Below are 18,683 nucleotides of genomic sequence, written 5' to 3' on the forward strand. Positions count from 1 at the left end.
TTAGGCAGTCTCATAAAATAAGTTAAAGTAAATAAGAATTAGGTCCAGTATTTTTAGGAACTTATGCTAAAAAAAAAACCAAAAAACAAAACAACAAACAACAACAACAACAACAACACCAAAACAAACAAAAAGAAAAACCAACAACACAGAAACCTGTCAGAAATTACTGCAAAAGTATAATTTCTGCAATCACCAATTTAAAATAACAATTTTTTTCTTACATGTTATAGTATATAATTTTGTTTAAGTAAGTATACGATCTATTTGTCAACATCTAAGCTGTAAAGGACTGGAATATTAGATATTGTAGCTAAAAAGCAGTTTTAGGACAGTGTGAATTTGCAAATCCAGTAAATTAATTCCTGCCAACGTATCTCCTGTCCCTTTTTTAAAGTGTTTCTTCCCATTTCTACTGAGTCATTCATTTGGATAAGCTATTAACATCAGACTGATATGAATATATCAGTCAGATTTCATATATATTGCACCACAGGCTATAGCTCTGTTCCCTCCTAACAGTTAAGGAGAAAGCTTCTGCAATGCATACATTATTTACCTCAATATTATTCTATGTAGCTGTTAGCATCTTGATGTTGATTTAATTGATTTAAATGATGTGGAAATAAATAAAGAAAAGGAACTGTGTTTCACTAGTATCATATAAAAATCTTTTAAATTTTTGCTTACTCAAAGTTCAGGATACTGGCCAACTAAAGTACAGGTATGTGATACCAAAACCAGAAAAGCTCAAACAATTTCAACCTGCTTTTTTTGTTGGAGAATGTATATACCTCAATGGGATAACAGCCTTACTGTACAACCTGCTTTGCTCATCAGTCAGTTTTCCATCAAGTATCCTCTTGGCAGGTTAAGAAGAATGAATTTGCTGGCTGTCCTCTCAATATTTTTGACATAATGCTCATTATTCTGGATCCAAATACATAATATTTCAGATTTATCTGCACCACATTTAAAACCAACATGTCAGCCCATATGCAAAAACTATTAAATCCTTTTAACCACACACAAACAGCCTCCAGTTCTGTGTCATAAAAATTAGTTAACAGTTGCTCTCTGTTGTGCATGTGCAAACATACACAATACAGAAAAGATTAAGATCAGCAGCAAAGATCTCACTGACTACCCCCTGTGGGATCATCCAGCTATTGTCTTCTAATTCAGCAAAGTTCATCCCTACCCAGATTTTTGTTTTAAAACATAACAATGCTATAACACACAATTTCTCCAAAGTGGTAATGGATCACCATGCAGAACAGTTTCACAAGCTACATCCAAAGTAATAATCAACTACTGTGATAACAAAAGCCAAATATGAAAATCCATGACCACCTTCATTTCCGATATCTGTAAAATGCTAAACAAAAAAAAAAAAACCTCTTTTTTTCTTGCACGCATTTCATTTTGGGATTTATCAGAACCTGATTCGGTCTACATATTTATCACTGTTCCTGCATGTTCTCACAGTCATCAGAAATCTTTTTTAAAAGCAGCCAATGAGCTTTTTGCTGCTTTATTGCAGTCTCAAAAAAAAAAAACCAGAAAAAAAACATCAGACTCTCTTTCACCTTCCTGAGAACATTCAGGGAGCACTATAATGTGTTATCAAACACAAAAAGATGGAATCCACTTATTTTTCAATACTTGTCAAATAAAGTGTCATAAAAGAAATATTTCACAAGTTCTACTAGTGAAATCAAAGGTGAATTTGCAATCAAGCAGCCATTAGCTAAAGATTAAATGGACCAAACAACAGCTATTGCTCATTTGGACCACATCCTCTGGTCACTTCTGGTCCCACATAGTGGCCGATTCAACTATTTTTGATTTAGAATACCTGATTTATCTTTGACAACAGATGGAAGGGCTAAAAAAAAAGGTATTAATTTCTCTGCTTAGTGGGGCTTTAGAGCAGCAAGCTATTAACTCAAGCTGCCAGAAAATAATGTCATTGAACGCATTTCAGAAGGTTGTCTTTCTGTAAAGCACAGAAGAGACAAAAGCACAGCTTTATGGTAGAACTGAAAAATATGCTTAATCATTTGCCTTAGTTAAATTGAGTACAAAACTGCAGTGCTCTATTTCTGTGTCAAAAACATAGTTACACTGCATGACAGGGAGGCAAAAAGAAGTAGAATTTACAAAATACAGTAATAAAATATAATGACCTATTTCAGGAGCTTTTTGAGAAGTAACTATAAATTTATTAGACTTTTGATACTTAGTATCATCCAGCATCATGCCATTTTTACATATAATCTGATTTTAATTGTGAGATGGCTTCGCATTTATGTTTCTGTTAAACCAGAAAGTGAATATAAAACTGGTCATAACGAGCATACAAAGCACCAGAAATGGTACCAAATCATCCTTCAATGTTCATTTAATTAAATAAATCTTTATCAAAGTAGGTAAATAAATTTATGCAAATCTACTTTAACAGTGCTTCCACGAAAATGCTTTACAAAATAATTCTTATTACACTTGCTGCAAGAAAAGTTTAGAAAACAGTAGTTATTCCTCCCATGTTTTTAGCACTTCTTTTTTAAAATATATTATGATATTTAGAACTACAGAAATGGGGACAAGCAAGAAATGAAATGACTGAATCATGGTGGTATGTGCCAAAGCACTAAACACTTCCTCGCCATGAGCATGCCAAATTAGGGAATGCCATAATTTCCTGGAAATGTCACCATGCCAAATTGGCAGGCAGCATAAGGTCACATCTGGAAATAATGGAGTTGACAGTTTAGAAAGCAATGACTCAAAATTTGAACTACCCATTTTTTATAAAGAAGGTCAGTTTTTGATATATTCTGCCTACATACAGCCTTCAAACAATGAGCATTCTAGGAAATCCACTCAATTATAAATGGCTTCAATTTCTCCTGAAATAGAAAAATATGAACATGTATTTTAAGTTCTCTGTGATTACAAGAGTATTAACTTCATAAGTTTAAGAGCTAGTCACCAAACTCAAATGCAGACTTAGGTGGTTGCTAAAATTTCTAATATTCTCAATAGAAGCCCATCCATGCTTATTGTGCTGATGGTTCCAGACATATTTTTGGTCTCTGTTGTTAGCAGAGAGAAGATGGCTACTCTGTGCTTTTTTTTTCCCAAAAAGGCTTTTCTACTAGCATCTGTATGTAACTACACTAATTGGTGAGTAAAAACTCTTTATTCCATTCTGGTTCTTATGTAGCTCTTTGGAGAGCCTGTCTAGTTTTTTTGTAGAGAATGATGTTATAACCATATAAATCTTACCTCTTCCCACTGGTGTATGTATCTAATCAGTCTTGAAAGGCGTAATAAACGTAACAGGCTGAGGATTTTTGTAAATCTCACAATACGAAGTGCTCTTGCTGTCTTGTAAACCTCCGAATCCATTCCTTTTTCTACAATGAGAAAGATATAATCCACTGGTATTGATGAGATGAAGTCAACTACAAACCAGCTTTTTAAGTAATTCATCTTAATGATTTTAGGGTCCAGTATTATTTCAGAGCTGTCTTCATTTACAGTCCCAGTTCTAAAATTCATGATCAAGTCCAATAGAAAAACAGTGTCTGATGCCACATTGAAAATAATCCATGGTGTTGTTGTTTGTTCTGTGAAGAATGTGATTCCAACTGGTATAATGACAAGGTTTCCAACCATCATTATGAGCATGATTAAGTCCCAGTAAAACCTAAAAAAAAGGAAGAAACAGAATGGTTGATGTGCTGTGGTAAAATATGCTTATAAAAATGGTCTGTATCATGCCACCAACTTCACCTCAAGATGCTTAAACATTTTGTTAATGCTAAGAAAACTCTCATTGTTTTAACTCATTGAATATATTCACAGTCAATAGAGAAGACAAAGTAATTGATACATTTCATTATGTGCCGTCCTTCTCAAGAATATGCATCTAGGATAAAGACAGTACTATGGCTTATCACTCCATGGCATATCTGAAAGGTGTCCATGTGTGGTACTCGGCAGACTTATCCAGACTCCTGTCAAAACCTATTAGTGGGTTAAGAGAACTAAAACTGATGTCTGGTGCCAATCAGGAGTGTTTTAGCAATGCAATATTTTTTAAAGGCTTCTCTCCAAATGTAAACCCAAATATCTAACAGCTAACATATTAAATGTAAGTACTACTTTGCAAATGTACTCATACCATTACAGTGCTGGAATAAAATTACAGGAAGAGAAAAAAGCACTGAAGCAAAAAATAGAAACAAAAGTTACATAACATCAAAACCTTCATCCACTTTTACAGCCTGAATTGAACTTTCATGCATTTTTACAACCTCATAGTCTATCTTCTTTCAGAGCTGGCTAAGAAGTCTGGAAAATAATAGCTGCAACTTGCATAGTACAAAATGGGTACCGCATTTCACCATTTTGCCCCAGAAGTATCTAAAGGTTCTCCTCTAACACTGTTAGAATGCTGCTACTAGTGCTTGATACAGACGGTAGAAAGCCAGACTCATAACTTTAGTATCTATTATAGAAACGGTGAGTAAACCCACCTGCTACCTAGAATATACATCTATCCCGATGGAAGATTTCCAGAGGTAGTATATACCCAACAGATTTTAATAAAATTATGATAACTTCTAAATGTTACATTGTCAAAGGAAGTTATTCTTGTTCAATAAAAGAACTGAAACTGAACTTGAGAAAGCCTGAACCCAACCCATGACCTCTTGTTCTGATTGAGAACATGATCTATTCAACTAAACTTGGTTTGGAGAGGCGCAGAAACCAGTCAACAACAGTTCCCCATGGACTCATTAGACTTTCTAGGAAACTAGAGGCAGCAAAGGCTCCACAACTATCTCCCTGCTCCAGCCCTCCATCACAGTGGGGCACCGTGCGGTGGACATGTGATGGACACGCCACTAGCACACCACTCCAGCACTGACTTCCAGGCCACTTCCATCATATCAGCACCAGCCTCCTGGCATGCAACAAACACCCTCATCTTGCTAAAGATTCATGGCAATCAACAATAATAATAGCTTGACTGGCCACAAAACATTTCAGAACCATGAGTTTAGTTTTTGCTAGACTTGCACAGAGCATATGATTACATTAGATTTCAGAGATTGCTTCTTGTATTTGCCATATGATCCAGGTTTATAAATTCCCTTTGTTTCACATTTATCCATGAAAACACTTCTGAGTTTACAAATTGCTGATCTGAGAATATAAATAATTAACTTTAACTGTAAAACACACTAAAGGAAAAGTAGCATAGGATTGAGAGTGGCATGAGAATTCCCAGTTCTAAAATTCTTTATTCCAAGATAAAGCTACAGAGATTAGGCTTGACTATCATTTGAGAGAGTAGGTGGTAAAGTACCTTTAACTGGTAGTCAGAAATTGCATGAAATAGACTTTACAAGTAATTCCCTGTGTACCACAACGTGATTTATGTCTTACACATTTTCAGTCTTACAATTAATGTGAATACTAAGTGCTATAAATATTCAGTTTTATCCAGGCTGTATGTATTTTTGCTTAGTTTTAGCTGAAAACAAGTAGGAAATAATCACAAGAGGTGTACTTGTATCTGTGGCTCACTTCTAAGCAAAGCATTTCTTGATTTCAGATTGACCTTTACGTTTCACCAGCACAGGGAGCAGTTATGCAATGAAGGCTAACCAAAGTCGCACAACAACCAACCACCCAGCCAACATAAAATATAATACTGAACCAGGTGTTTTTATCCTACAGTAATCCGTGGTTTAAAATATTGTTATGTACTGTGATTAAGCAAAATACACTGGTGTTCCTGATGTTGAATGTCAGCAAAAGTGGTAGTGTTAGGACTTCAGTAATAAAATAAGACTGAATGCTAAGGACTATGAGATTGTACCAGTTTTGTATTTTGATTTTAGCCCACTACATAGTATAAACTGACAAGTTAGTAAGAAAAACTCATATTATGATTTATTTTTCATTTAGAAATGAATCAGACATTTTTGGTTAGGAAAATGTTTCCAAATGCATTCTGTTGGCCATGTTATACGATATTTTTCTTTCAGGTGAGAAAAACTAGATGCCACTCCCTGTATTGCCCTTCTGTGACCTGTGCAGAGAAAGTAATACAATGCGTTCCTTGCCTACCGGTTCAGAACATCCTACTATTCATGCAACCAAGAGCGAGCTGAAAAGCTTCATGAGACAGTGCAGGGAGCTGCTATTGAGACACAGAGGTAGCCCTTTCAAACTATTTTTAGCATTATTTATTTATATTTGCTACTTCTCCCCCCTCCCCAGTGAGGATGGTTATAAGTTAAAACTTACAGTCTCAGAGTTCCGGATTTATATAAGGTATTATAAAATGTTGACAAAAAACAAGGAAGGCATAGGCGTATGCCACAAAATTTTTGAGAATGAGAAAAAAAAAAAAAAGAGCCTGGGGGTAATGAGATTTTTCAGAGCTTATAACGAGAACCAAGAACTGACCTTAGCCCACAGCAAACAGCTATAGAGCTTACTGCTCCTCTGAAGCTAACTCAGTAGAGCTACTACTAGTTGCCATTAACTGAAGGTACAGAGGTCAGCACTGCACTGCACTGAATTATTCCTGAAACTTTTTAAATGCTTCTAAATGACTCAGAGGTTTAATATCTGTAGGTGAAAAAAGTCTTCAAGTATTAAAAAAGTATAAAAAAACAGTTTTAAGGCATATTTTTTCTAAATTCTAAAGAATTATTTTATGCAGAAATTTAAAAAATCACGCTAATTATTACTTCGGTATTCTCAAATAAAACTAGTTGGATTCATAGCCCTCTTTCAGTGATTCACTCATAATTTTTCTACTATACTTTCAAAACTTACAACAATAACACGCTGTTTTTTACAGCTGTGGAACATGGTGCTGAAGCTTTGGTGGTTTATTTATTGCCCCAGGCTATTCTGGATAGGATGAACAGTCTGTTCAAAATGAGTGCCTACCCAAGCACCAATAAAGAACTATTTAGTATTATTAATCAATGTTTGTACTAAGCTTAATAATGTAAGGCACTATGAAGTCTAACAGGCATTTTATTTTCCATTTATATATATCCAACCCAAAGCAAACTGAGTCTTAAAGAAGGAAATTTCAGCTCTACGTTAGTTGATTTGCGGCATAATTTGCTGTATATACAACTGTGTAAAAAGTCATTCAGATTTGCTTTCTGTATTATTTCCTGATTGTTGCCCATTGACACAGCAGTCTCAATGTCCTTGAATCAGTGTAGTTTGATATATGATTATCCTTATGGCACAGCCAGATTGACCCAGCAGAAGTTGTCAGTGGTCTCACAAACCACACAGCAGAGTGAACAGCATCTCTAAGGCATTGGGTGTTGTGACTTGATGCTACAAAGCAGTCAGGGCTTTGCTTAAGATCAAGCTTTCCAAGTTTCCAGAAAGATCATAGAAATCTGATTATTTAATAAAAAAGAGCAAAACATATCAGTAAAACTTCATGAAATTCAGTCACAAATACTCATCAGCCACATTATAAAGTGGAAGGTCTTTGAAAAAGATATCCATTCAAATTGCTTATAAAATATCTATCAAATCTGATGCATCTCAGACATGAATTTACCCTACACATTCAGAGAATCAAGAACTGTAAAAAATTTTCACAAGCTTTCCACGGAAAACTTCCGTCTTCTTTATTTAAATAATTTATTGACTAGCAGATGCTTAGTGAAATGAACACTGACTTTTTTTTTATCTCACCTTCAAACACAGCTTTATTTCTTTTGCTTTCATGGATCATCAGTTCACCTAACAGAGAAATCAATGTCCTATATAGAACAAAACAATCTTAGTAGAAATAACAGTAATTTAAAACTTTATTACAACATACTGTAACAAGCACTAAACTTGGTATTATCCATGTCAGAATTTGATTCTCCTAGAACATGCCATCCTTCTCTTGCTGTGCAACTATATCATTCTTTTAGTAAGAGAGAGCAAAACTAGATATGCCTGAAAACATCTGCAGTTTGCAGATAATTACTGGGATGTGTTGGAAAGGACAGGAGGGTGAGGAAAGGAGGGTTTTCTTCAGGGGACCCAAACTCTTTTCATGATTGCACAGGTGTCTGTGCTTGAAAACTTTCTGAAAAATCATCACCATTTTTTTCACAACCTGAAAGTGAGGATATCCCCTTCTGCCCAGCTATCCATTTTCATTCTGCCCATATTTCTCTCTCTTACACATACACACACCTAGAGGAAAACATGCTGCTTCTGGGAAAAAGGCATACAAATGGAATATGAAAGTCCTTCTATTTTAACAAGAAATATTGCATTCAACATCCTCCATGGAACAAATTCTGTTTAAATGTTGCAATCTGTTGTGGAGTGCTTCCATGATTTTGGCTCAGCGCCAATATTTTATTTTAAAATCTCCAAACTTAGAATTTAATGTAACCCATCTGTGCAATCACATTAATACAAATGCATTAAAATGACTAGTGAAGCGTCACTTCTTTACATTGGCCAGTTTTCTGCTAGGAAACAGGTTACTTCTGCAGTTCTGTTGTCCTTCTGTATGGATAAAACTTTCCTCATCTGAATGTAATTAATTTTGCAAAGCTTTAGGAAGACAAAATGTTGAGTTTGGGGTTTTTTATTGAAAAGATAAACTATTCTCCTGAAATTGTTGATTTATATTCTTTATTCTCCTCTATTTCCACTCTGACAGCTTTTAGCTTATGTTAAGTAAACACAAGCGAGGAATCTTGCAAGGCTGAAACAGAGTCCCTTCCGTGGCTCACCGCTTTTGAATGCAAAGCACATACTACAGTAAAGTGCTAACAGCATCTCCTGCACTTCAGGTGCTGAGGTTGAAGGGCAGAAATATTATCAAGTAAAAGCCTGTGACACTTTCTCAGGTGAAAATTTCATCAGTATTTGCTATTCTTTTTTGATTTAAAACATACAACGCTTAATGAACTTTCACTGACTTAGCTAGGTAACCTCCTGAAGCAGTAGAATGGATTTCTCTACCTGCCTGAGACTGGTCAGTCTGGGAGGAAGCAGAGGCTGATGTTCTGAAAACTCAGTTTCCTTGGCCAAATTATGAGCAGGGCTGGACCTGCGAATCTTCCAGCTTAATGGTTTCATTCTGATTCAGGCTAAAAGTGATTTAAAAAAATAAAATAATAAAGAAGTTTTCAGACCACTAGAAACCTTAATTTGATTTCAGACTAACACTGAAGTCCTTCACTTCGAGGTTAGCCATACATACTTAGCGATCCAATTTATGTGCCTTGCTGTTTTGTTTTTTTTTTTTAAATATTGATGCAACTTACTACCTGGTAGCAGAAAAGCAATTCAAAGAGAGATTAATAAAATTCAGCCATACTGAGTCGTCATTTTTATATAGCCATAGAACATACCTAAAAATTACAAACTTCCACAATTCCAAACAGATTTCATGAGTTTTATCTGATAACCAAACACACTTAGCAGTGGAGATTTGCAGTTTGTCACTCAGTTGTGATTCTATGCACAAGGCAGATGATTAGATGAATGCAGCTCTCGGGGGAACTGATCAGAGCCCAGTGAAGCCAATGAACAGCAATTTACTACTTTCAAAAGGCTTTCGTTACAGCATTTGGTTAGGGTTAAAGCTTGAGTGCTTCAAAGGCTTGATTACTAGAAAAGAAAATCACAGTACTGCCCATGGAAAGTGACTATAAAATTAACTAATTAACATTACACTAATATATATATATGTATATTTTCAGTAAATTCAACTAATATTTAAGCAGTGGACATTTCATCAAAATATTTTTAATTCTTGGTACGCATGCAATAGCTTCTGTCTCAAGTTTTTATAGTATTTTACATGCATTAACAATTAAGTCTCAGATTTCTCAGAAATAAAAGTAAGAAGTCATGTTGCCCTCATTGCATATGGGAGAGGAGGAAGGAGAGGACAAACAGAAATTTATATAATATGGCAATATTATTTAATAATGAGTCTCTTTGGTTTTAGCCAACAATCCTCTACCACAAGTGCTTGAATACATCTGATATTTGCAGTTGCTTTTCCTCCAGAGAAACTTATTAAACTACAGCAGAAAGAATTAAAGCCTGACTTCCACTTAACCTTGGGCAAGAACAGTGCACTACTGTCAGTGGAGCTCTAATACTGCTTTTGCACTCCCCTATCTTTACACAGTTCCTCCTTTCTTCAGACCCATTCCTTGGTTAAAAAGCAGGATAGTGTTCCTGTCCAGAAAGCTACCAGTTAGGAAAAAGCACTGATGAAGAGTCAGGACTCACAAATGAGTTTTCTCCTGGAATAAGCTGAATCTGTCTATGATGACCTGTATGCTGATCAAAACAGATATATTTCAGACCATCAAGATTGCTTCTGTATCAACAAGCGTCACAGTACGAGTAACGTATCTTCCTCAAATTCACCCTCCCTGTTCAAACTGTTAGACCATAGCCTCTGAGAATCAGGCAACATTTTGTGTAGGGACTCCAAGTGATTTGTTTCAGTTTCATATTACCAGCCCTTAAACCAATTGCAAATTGCCACATAGTGATTCTTTAAGTGTCAGCAAATTTCTGTAGCGGATCACTGTAAAATACGCATTCACATTCTCAAATTAGAAATGACCATTTTACAGGCATGAGAAAACGTTTGAAAGAGACAGATCTAAAAATATTTCAGCTGCAAAATAATCTCATATCTCATGTTGGAACACTTGCATTAATTAAGAATTTTGTAGTGACAGTAATTTTAAGAGTGCCATTTAGAAACATGACATTTAGGATGCCTCCATACTAAGTAAAAATTCAGAGGCTTAAATTGGGAGAAGCCTTCTGTAATTCTTCTCAACGAAGTGTCATGTGAAAAGGAAGGTAACTTAACCCACACCCCCTTGCAAAACCAAGAAAGCCAGACAATATCACCTAATGTTCTTCTTTAATAGATTTCTTTTTAACCAATTCAATCTCTCAATTATCAGTATAATATTTAAAGTTTCTGTTGATGGAGAAAAGTCCATCTTCTCTACTTACCTTCAGAGAAGTGGGTGATGGGGAAGACATTGCTCAGTAGCTATTGATAGACCTCAGTCATGGGGTTTGGTGAGGAGACTGGCCTGTGACCACTAAATGAGTTGGGACAATTAGTTTTTTGAGGTGAACACCTCTGACAAAAAAAACAAGACTAGGACCATCAACTTGGTTCACGTCAGACACCAAGATTTCTGGTATTTGACGTATATGCTACTACTAACAAATTCATTCTGATAATCATAGGTAAAACTAACTTTGTGCATATGACTGTACAAAGATACAGTACGTTTGGACAAGCAGCTTCAAACACAAATTTTCATTTACTAGAATTTGGTGTATCATTTCTTGAAAAAGTTCATTGAAGGCAAGACTGGGCACTATGTTTAAACTAAAAAAAAAAAGAGGTAGTCTTCAAATTCATGAAGGGAAAAAATCAGAGATGTGAAAAATTGTAAAAGGACTATAGATAGGTACGAAACAAATTGATGGATTATACATGCAGACTTTGTACTCCTACGTCACGAGTGAAAACAAATATACATGACTGAATATTTATACACCTCTTATGTATCTACACAGATGTACAAGATTCTAATGCAAGAACAAGTAATCGAGATAGCATAAATATATCAAGTTAAGTTATTATTCCCTTTTACAACTATTCATGGCTGATCTTTGGCTCCAAAGCCTATGTTTCTTTGAATATAAAAATAAGTACTGAGATTCCAACCCTTTAAAATAAGTGGAAGTACTGTTTTAAGAATCAGTAAGTTGTTTTATTGTAATCCATGAATATCACATTATAGTAAATCATTTGCTTCAAAAGGTAATTAAATGCAATTAAAATATTTACGTATTTTAAAAATATATTAATAACATGTTTGTTGTGAAAATAACATGAAAAACAGAGGAACTGGGGTTCAAATCAAATAAAAATTATAATTTTCTCCATTTTTACTTATACTTCAGTGAAAAAGGATTAAAATATATTTCAGACTTTTTAGAAAAGCAAAGGAAAAAGAAAGATCAAATTCACAACAGAGCCACATGATAAGTAGCTATGGTCATGTCACACACATCCCCCTTTTGCAAAACCACTCAACAGCTAGAGCTCTCACCAACACCTAGGAAAATCCATTTGACTTTCCCCATCTATCTGTGGGGAGCTGAGCCCAGGATCTTCCACCTCTCAGGGAAACTCATTACCCGCAAGCCATACTGTGTCTCCTGAAGTGAGGTACACTGCTGACCTGTTCTCTTTCCCTAAAAAAATATAAACAAGAGCAGGAACCAAAACCTTCTTCCCAGGGAAGGCAACCACTAGACCGGAGATGGTCTCACTTTTTTGCTCTGCCAAAGCAGAACAACTCCGAGAGGTGATATTGTTATTGAAAGTATCCATGCCAGAAGTGCTATGCAAAGTAAATGTACAGGTTTAAATTCTCTTCAGCAGAGGACGGAAATTACCCTGCGCTCCCAACATCTGGGCTCAACGGTTGTGATTCCTGAGCGGATACAGGAGACATCCATGTACACGCTCAAAAATACACACTGAAAATTGTGTTAGTGTGATTATTGAATTGTTATTTTATTAATTTTATTAACCGAATGCATCATATTAATTTATCTATCTAAAATATCAATTAATTGAAAATACAATGCACACAAGACAAAATATTTTAAGAAATGAAAGAAGTAATCTTCCACAAGCCTGCTTATACCTTTCCCCATGTGTATTTATTATGATTCCCATTTTACAGGGTAACATACCATAGGAGCTCTACACTAATGAGCGGATAGGAAGGAGAATGCTCAGCTAGGAAGTTCAATATTCAGTTTTACCATTATCTTTCAAAACAAAAATTCATACTTCACACACTAAAACACCTTTCCCTACCAGAAATAAAATGCAGCTCTTGCAGGTTTCTCCTCTTTACACCAACTATACTCAGAGATCTCCATTTTTTTCCATTATTCAGCTTGTATTCAGATGTCTCTACTGGCCATTTGCCTTCCTCAGTATTTAAGCAGATGCAATGTAATTTTAACATTTCTTTAAAATTTCCCAATTTATACACTGCACACTCCAGTCTTATCATCCTTTATACAGCGTAGTGCTCTGCCTGCATTGCCAAAACAAATCTGCTAATTGTGCAGCTAGACAACGCAGTAATTGGATAGACCTGATATTTACTTGTTTAAAACAGAAAGGAAAATCCAGAAAAACAAACAAGAAAGAGAATACATGATGTTCAAAGATGTTCCAGTTATTGGCCTAAGTAACTGTGATCTTGTTAGTTTTACCTCTGCTCCTCTCATCATCTTTTCATTCTATTTACCCTCTAATGCTCCAGCAAGCTCCACAGAAGCAGGCCTGAGCAAAATCTCACATATAGCCGTTGCAAGCAGGTCAGTGAAGGGTGGAGGTTTGGAATACAAACCATGTTCCTGGGAGTGTAAAATCCACCTCTGACATTTATGAATATTGGTCAGTGTAATGGATTGCGATTGCTGAATAGCCCTTTTGCAATTTAATATAAGGAAACAAAGAAGTTTTTTTTCATTGAAATGGCTTTGATTATTCTTAAGGAAGCAAACAATCAAATGCCTTCCAAAAAAACCCAACAGAACAACCTATGTATACTTATTTTTTAATTTTTTTTTTTTGATCTGCAAAACAGGAGACAAGCTGCAATATCAAGCACTCCAAGAGATTGCCTTTACATGCAATGAGGCCCTTTCTCCTTCCAGTACACCTTTGTCAGCAGCAGTACTACAGGTCATATCCATTGCTTGGTTGTAATTAAAAAACAAGGTTCCATTACATTTTGTCACAGGTATGCACAACACTGAAAGAGATGGTTGAGATTCATTTCTAAAAACAATATGTATTAAAATTAAAGACTATGTGTTGAAATTATTTATTGAATTATGGCAGATTACAGGCTTGAAATACATTTGTTAATTATTGTTTTAATTTAGCCATATGGCATGGTTGTTGAGCCACTGGAAGATATTTGCTACCAATATAGAGATTAATTTAAAATTCTATTCTATCTTCATTGAGACAGAACCATGCGAAGGAAAATTGTTATATAAAATATATATATTAGATAAAGGTTTTTTCCTCCACAATTGCCTTTATTTAAAAAAAAAAAAAAAAAAGGAGAGAGAAAGTCACTTTAAGCTTCAGAAAAACATGTCAGTTTTCAGCCTGAAAAATAAAAGATTGATAAAGATACTAAGATCTGAAAATTTATTCAAACTTAACCACAGGCTCTGTTATATGCTTCACCTATAAATATTTATCAGAAAAAATATAAAAGGGAATTATTTAATAATCTACTTCTCTGCTTTATATTTTGGTAGGGTGCTTTGTTTTTCACAGTTGACTTTGAAGTCTCTTGGTACAAAGATTCTCTTTCTCCGATCTTCAGGCGTTCAAACAAAGTAGTCCATATTCTTTAACAATGGCACAGCTCCCATGCTGCTCTTGAGATCAGCCACACAGTACAGGTTAAGGGTGACAGGGGAAAGTGTTTGCCTGCAAGTAAAGTTGCCTATAATCGTAGCCACTGATAAGTGGCTCTAAAATAAGCACTTAGAAACTTTGGTCAGGGACCTATGACCTGAACTATAAACAACAGCAAAAGTATCAAGGAAGCTATTTACTCCCATACAGACAGATGACGGTTGCTTTGATACAGCAAAATAAAAAGAGCTTCCCTTTACCATGGTGAATAAAACACCAGATGTCCATCTTTATCTTCCATCCATATTCACTCGAAGTTGTCTAAATATAATAAATAGGTTTCTGGCTTTCAGCAAATGAAATTTTACTTTGGAGATCTCAGAAGAGGTCTTAGCCACAAGCCAATATTCCCCAGAAAGACAAAATTTAATTTCACCAAATATTTATGTTTCATTTTTGGAGGACAGTGAGTTATGAACTATTCAAACATGTTTAAGCTAAAGATGTGTAATAATTAGAACAGCCAAATAGATGTTATTAATTCATTGGTGGAGAACAGCAAGGAATTGAGGGCGAAAAATGATTAACAGAAATTTTCATCATAATCTTAGAAAATATATTGATCTGTAAACTGCAAATCAAAATATATAATATGACAGAAATGGAACATGAAGCATATGCAAATTATTCTGATATACTAGTTCTGCAAATGCAGAGCTCCCATGGGTGACATTTTTTAAACATCAGTTTTACCATTTATGGCTCCTTATGGCTAGAATTCTGAAAGATGTTCAGGCAGAGGCCAGATGCTCACAAGTATCTAGGTCTCTAGCTCATTCTGAAATCCAAAGATAGACAGGCTCCTGACTTCCATCTCGTATCTTCATCTAACATCCTATAGATTTGCACACTCTGTGCAGAGCACTGGGTGAAACCGACTTTTTCAAAGCCGTTGCAGAAATGGAAATGTTTGTACTGGAAACATGAAACCACGTTAAATATCATATTCCGTTTGCTCATTTTACCAGTGGCATAAAATCAGTATGTACATTCAATGTTAAGATAAGCTGCTATTCAGTAACACTTCATGGAATTACAAATCAGTAGCCCCAGCAGGAACGTCTGCTACCATTTCACGCAGATTCATGGTACCTGCGTTCCTGGGCTATAAAGCTACCTCTCCTTCCCTGAAGCAAGTCTGAACTCTGTTGCACTGTGAGGAACAAGTGTGGGAGTGGAAGTTCACTGCAGCTCTCCCATCCCTTTCATAGAAAGATAAATTTGGTCTAGCCTGTGGAGAACATAAAAGTTGGCTGCGGCTTAGCTATGGTAGAAACAAACATGGGCACATCAAGCAATGTTCATACAGTCCTGGGGAATGGGGTGGGGAGGGAGGGGGGGTGGAAACTGCTGAATAACACTGACAGGTTGTATAATACTGAAGGAGTATTCCTCAGACCTGTCTTAACGAGAATTGTCTCTCCACAAAAGAAAATTAGCCTGCATGTGAACGACAGAGCACAGCATACAGGCAGACTACAGGATAATCTACCTTTAGGATGCAAGAACAGAGGACAGTTTAAAGGGAAGCAAGAAATTCTAAACTCATAGCAAATACCTTTAAATAGCAAACTAAAACCAAAGACATTTAATTGGATTCAGTCATCATTTGTGTCGTATTTCGTTCACATCTAGCAAAGTAATATGCATATGAAATAATACAATTATTAGGTCCTGGATTTAATGCTTTTCAACATCAAAAACCTTGAAATTGTTTTTAGATTTCTTCTTCCATTTCAGAGAGATCAGCCATCATAATAAATTCACTACTTCAATAATTACACAGTAAGAACAGGTACAAATCCTACTCAACTTTTCAACACCCAGCAGTATATCACTGCATTTAATATTCTGTTCCAAATTTCAAAAAACACCTTTGAGTTACTAAAAACATGTATTTCAGCTATTTACTGACAGAATGCATGCAATTAAAAGTCAACTTTGGTCATGTGGGCACCTAAATTAGGTTACTTATCTCTCACTTGTCCCACACATGCAACGTCTATTGCTTAATAAGCCACTGGATTTCAGACATTTTCAATTTTGACCCTTTTTAAATGCTCTGTTAGATTGCCTACCATCTGGCAGTGCTTACTCTTGATACCACACTCCCTTTGCATTACAGAAGTGTGTTTCTTATAATTATATCTTTAATGTGATAGATGTATGCAACACTAGAATTCCCAAGCTGGCAATAAACAGGCTGAGGGGACAATTTCGGCAAAGTATCTTGTTACTAGGTCTATGGTAACAGCATGTTCAATTGCATCAGGTTGTAATTCTCAAGAGAAAGATGCCAACCTGCCCAAGTCATGGGAAATAGAAAATGTGCATACAATTTTTTTTTTTTTAATTATTACAAGGTATTTATTTACAAACTCCAAGACACTATGAAGAATACCTAGGCTAACTTCTCACTGCTAGTTTGAACAAACAGCTCAGTATCTCCCAGCTAACAGACTCAGTAAGAAGGGAAAACTACATAGCAGAGCTAACAAATTAAAAAAAAAAAAAAAATCAATGCATCGTTTCCATTTATATAAAGGAATTCATTATATCTTCAGGAAGAAATGTAGGAGGGAGAAGGAAAAACAGAATGAGGGAAAAGAGAAGTTGTTTAAAAAAAAAAAATATCTGTCACAGACTACATCACCATGCTCTTGCTAACTTTCAAATGAGAACTACGAGTTACCTATAGCAGGATTTCACTACCTGAAAATTAGACCATAAGAAATGCTATAAATAAAAGACATAAAAAGCAGGATTCAGTATTCAAGGAGTCACCTAGATAACAGTTTCCATGAACACTGGACACACAGCTCTGAAAAACAGGACATCTCTGCAGTATACTTGGTAAGGTGGGTTAACGAGAAAGGTACACAATTATTAACTGAAGCTTGAGGTATATGCTTGATTTATTTTACTACTTATGTTTTGTTTCCAAGTTTGTGTCTAACAGACTAATCCTCAGTTTGAAAAGAAAATCTTTGTGTTACTACTGAGCTTGTCTGGCACTAAAGACAAGGTGAACCAGAATGACAGACAAGCTTGGCTGTTATCTTCACTAAGAAATCAAGTGCAAACAAGCCCATATGCAGCCATGCCAAGGAACCTGTAGCTCAGGATGTGTTTGGAGAACCCAGAAGCTTGCAAGTGTGTACTGTCAGGCAGTAATAACATGTTTTACGGGGTAGTATTACCTACTACTGGTTTCATAGTAATTTCTCTACCAGACAGCAATCATAAGTGCTCCTGGAATGAAAAGATAGACCAAAGTCACTCAAGAGCCTGACGGAAAACCTCTCAGTAGTCCTGTGAAAACTTGATTGCATCCCCATGGTTTTGCAGCCATACATTTATTCCATCTCCTGGGTAGAGTTGGATAGATCTCATTCTATGTATCTTATAAAAGTTCTGTATGTTTTCCATAGCTTTGACCTAGAGCAAGTTAGAATAATCATTTATCACTAGGATCCTATAGTAAATTACCCTAAATTTACTGCAATCTACAGATTTGCTTAATGTCAGATCATACCAGAACCACACTGCTTATTGCTGCAGCCATGCCACAAAGAGAGGTGCTTCTTAGAGGATCTGATAAGTTATTGTAGCATACAACAGAACCAGCCAAGGAAAGAGCAATACATCCATACTTCAGTCTGCTGACAGGAGAGAAAAAAAATGGAGGCAACCAGAGTGTGCTACGTATAGTATTAGAAGATTTGATATTGTGAGGGCACATTTTACTTCTGTGGGGCTCTTTACACACTGGAGCGTTAGTGCAAGTGTAAGCTTCAGTGGATTTCAGACTGAGAATTGGATGAAAAAGAGTAATAGTGCCTTAAAAAAAAACCTGCAGTCAAAACAATTTTTATGTATTTTGGCTATTTAAAATTACATCATTTAAAAAACAAAACCAAAACAAAACAAAACAACCTAGCTTTGACTGTGAGCATAAAGCAACCCATGTTTTTTCAGTTGAAAACAAAATACCTGAATAAGAATTTTTAATAAATATGACATTTTTAGAGATAGAATATTTATCAATATCAGCAGCACGCTAAATTCCAATAGTGTATCA

The 18,683-nt window shown here is 35.5% G+C and overlaps 1 protein-coding gene across 1 annotated transcript in view; it reads right to left on the bottom strand.

The window, feature by feature from the left end:
* Positions 1-18,683, bottom strand: part of HCN1 (hyperpolarization activated cyclic nucleotide gated potassium channel 1) — a gene marked incomplete at both ends in the record, with an annotated part of 202,843 nt that overhangs the window by 175,744 nt on the left and 8,416 nt on the right. Inside the window, one exon of the mRNA XM_082335588.1 lies at positions 3,292-3,715. Coding sequence (XP_082191714.1) covers positions 3,292-3,715 — 424 coding nt within the window. The remainder of the gene's footprint in view (positions 1-3,291; positions 3,716-18,683) is intronic.

Source organism: Platalea leucorodia (assembly GCF_965183815.1).
Source record: "Platalea leucorodia genome assembly, chromosome: Z".
In the NCBI taxonomy this organism is placed as follows: Eukaryota; Metazoa; Chordata; class Aves; order Pelecaniformes; family Threskiornithidae; genus Platalea; species Platalea leucorodia.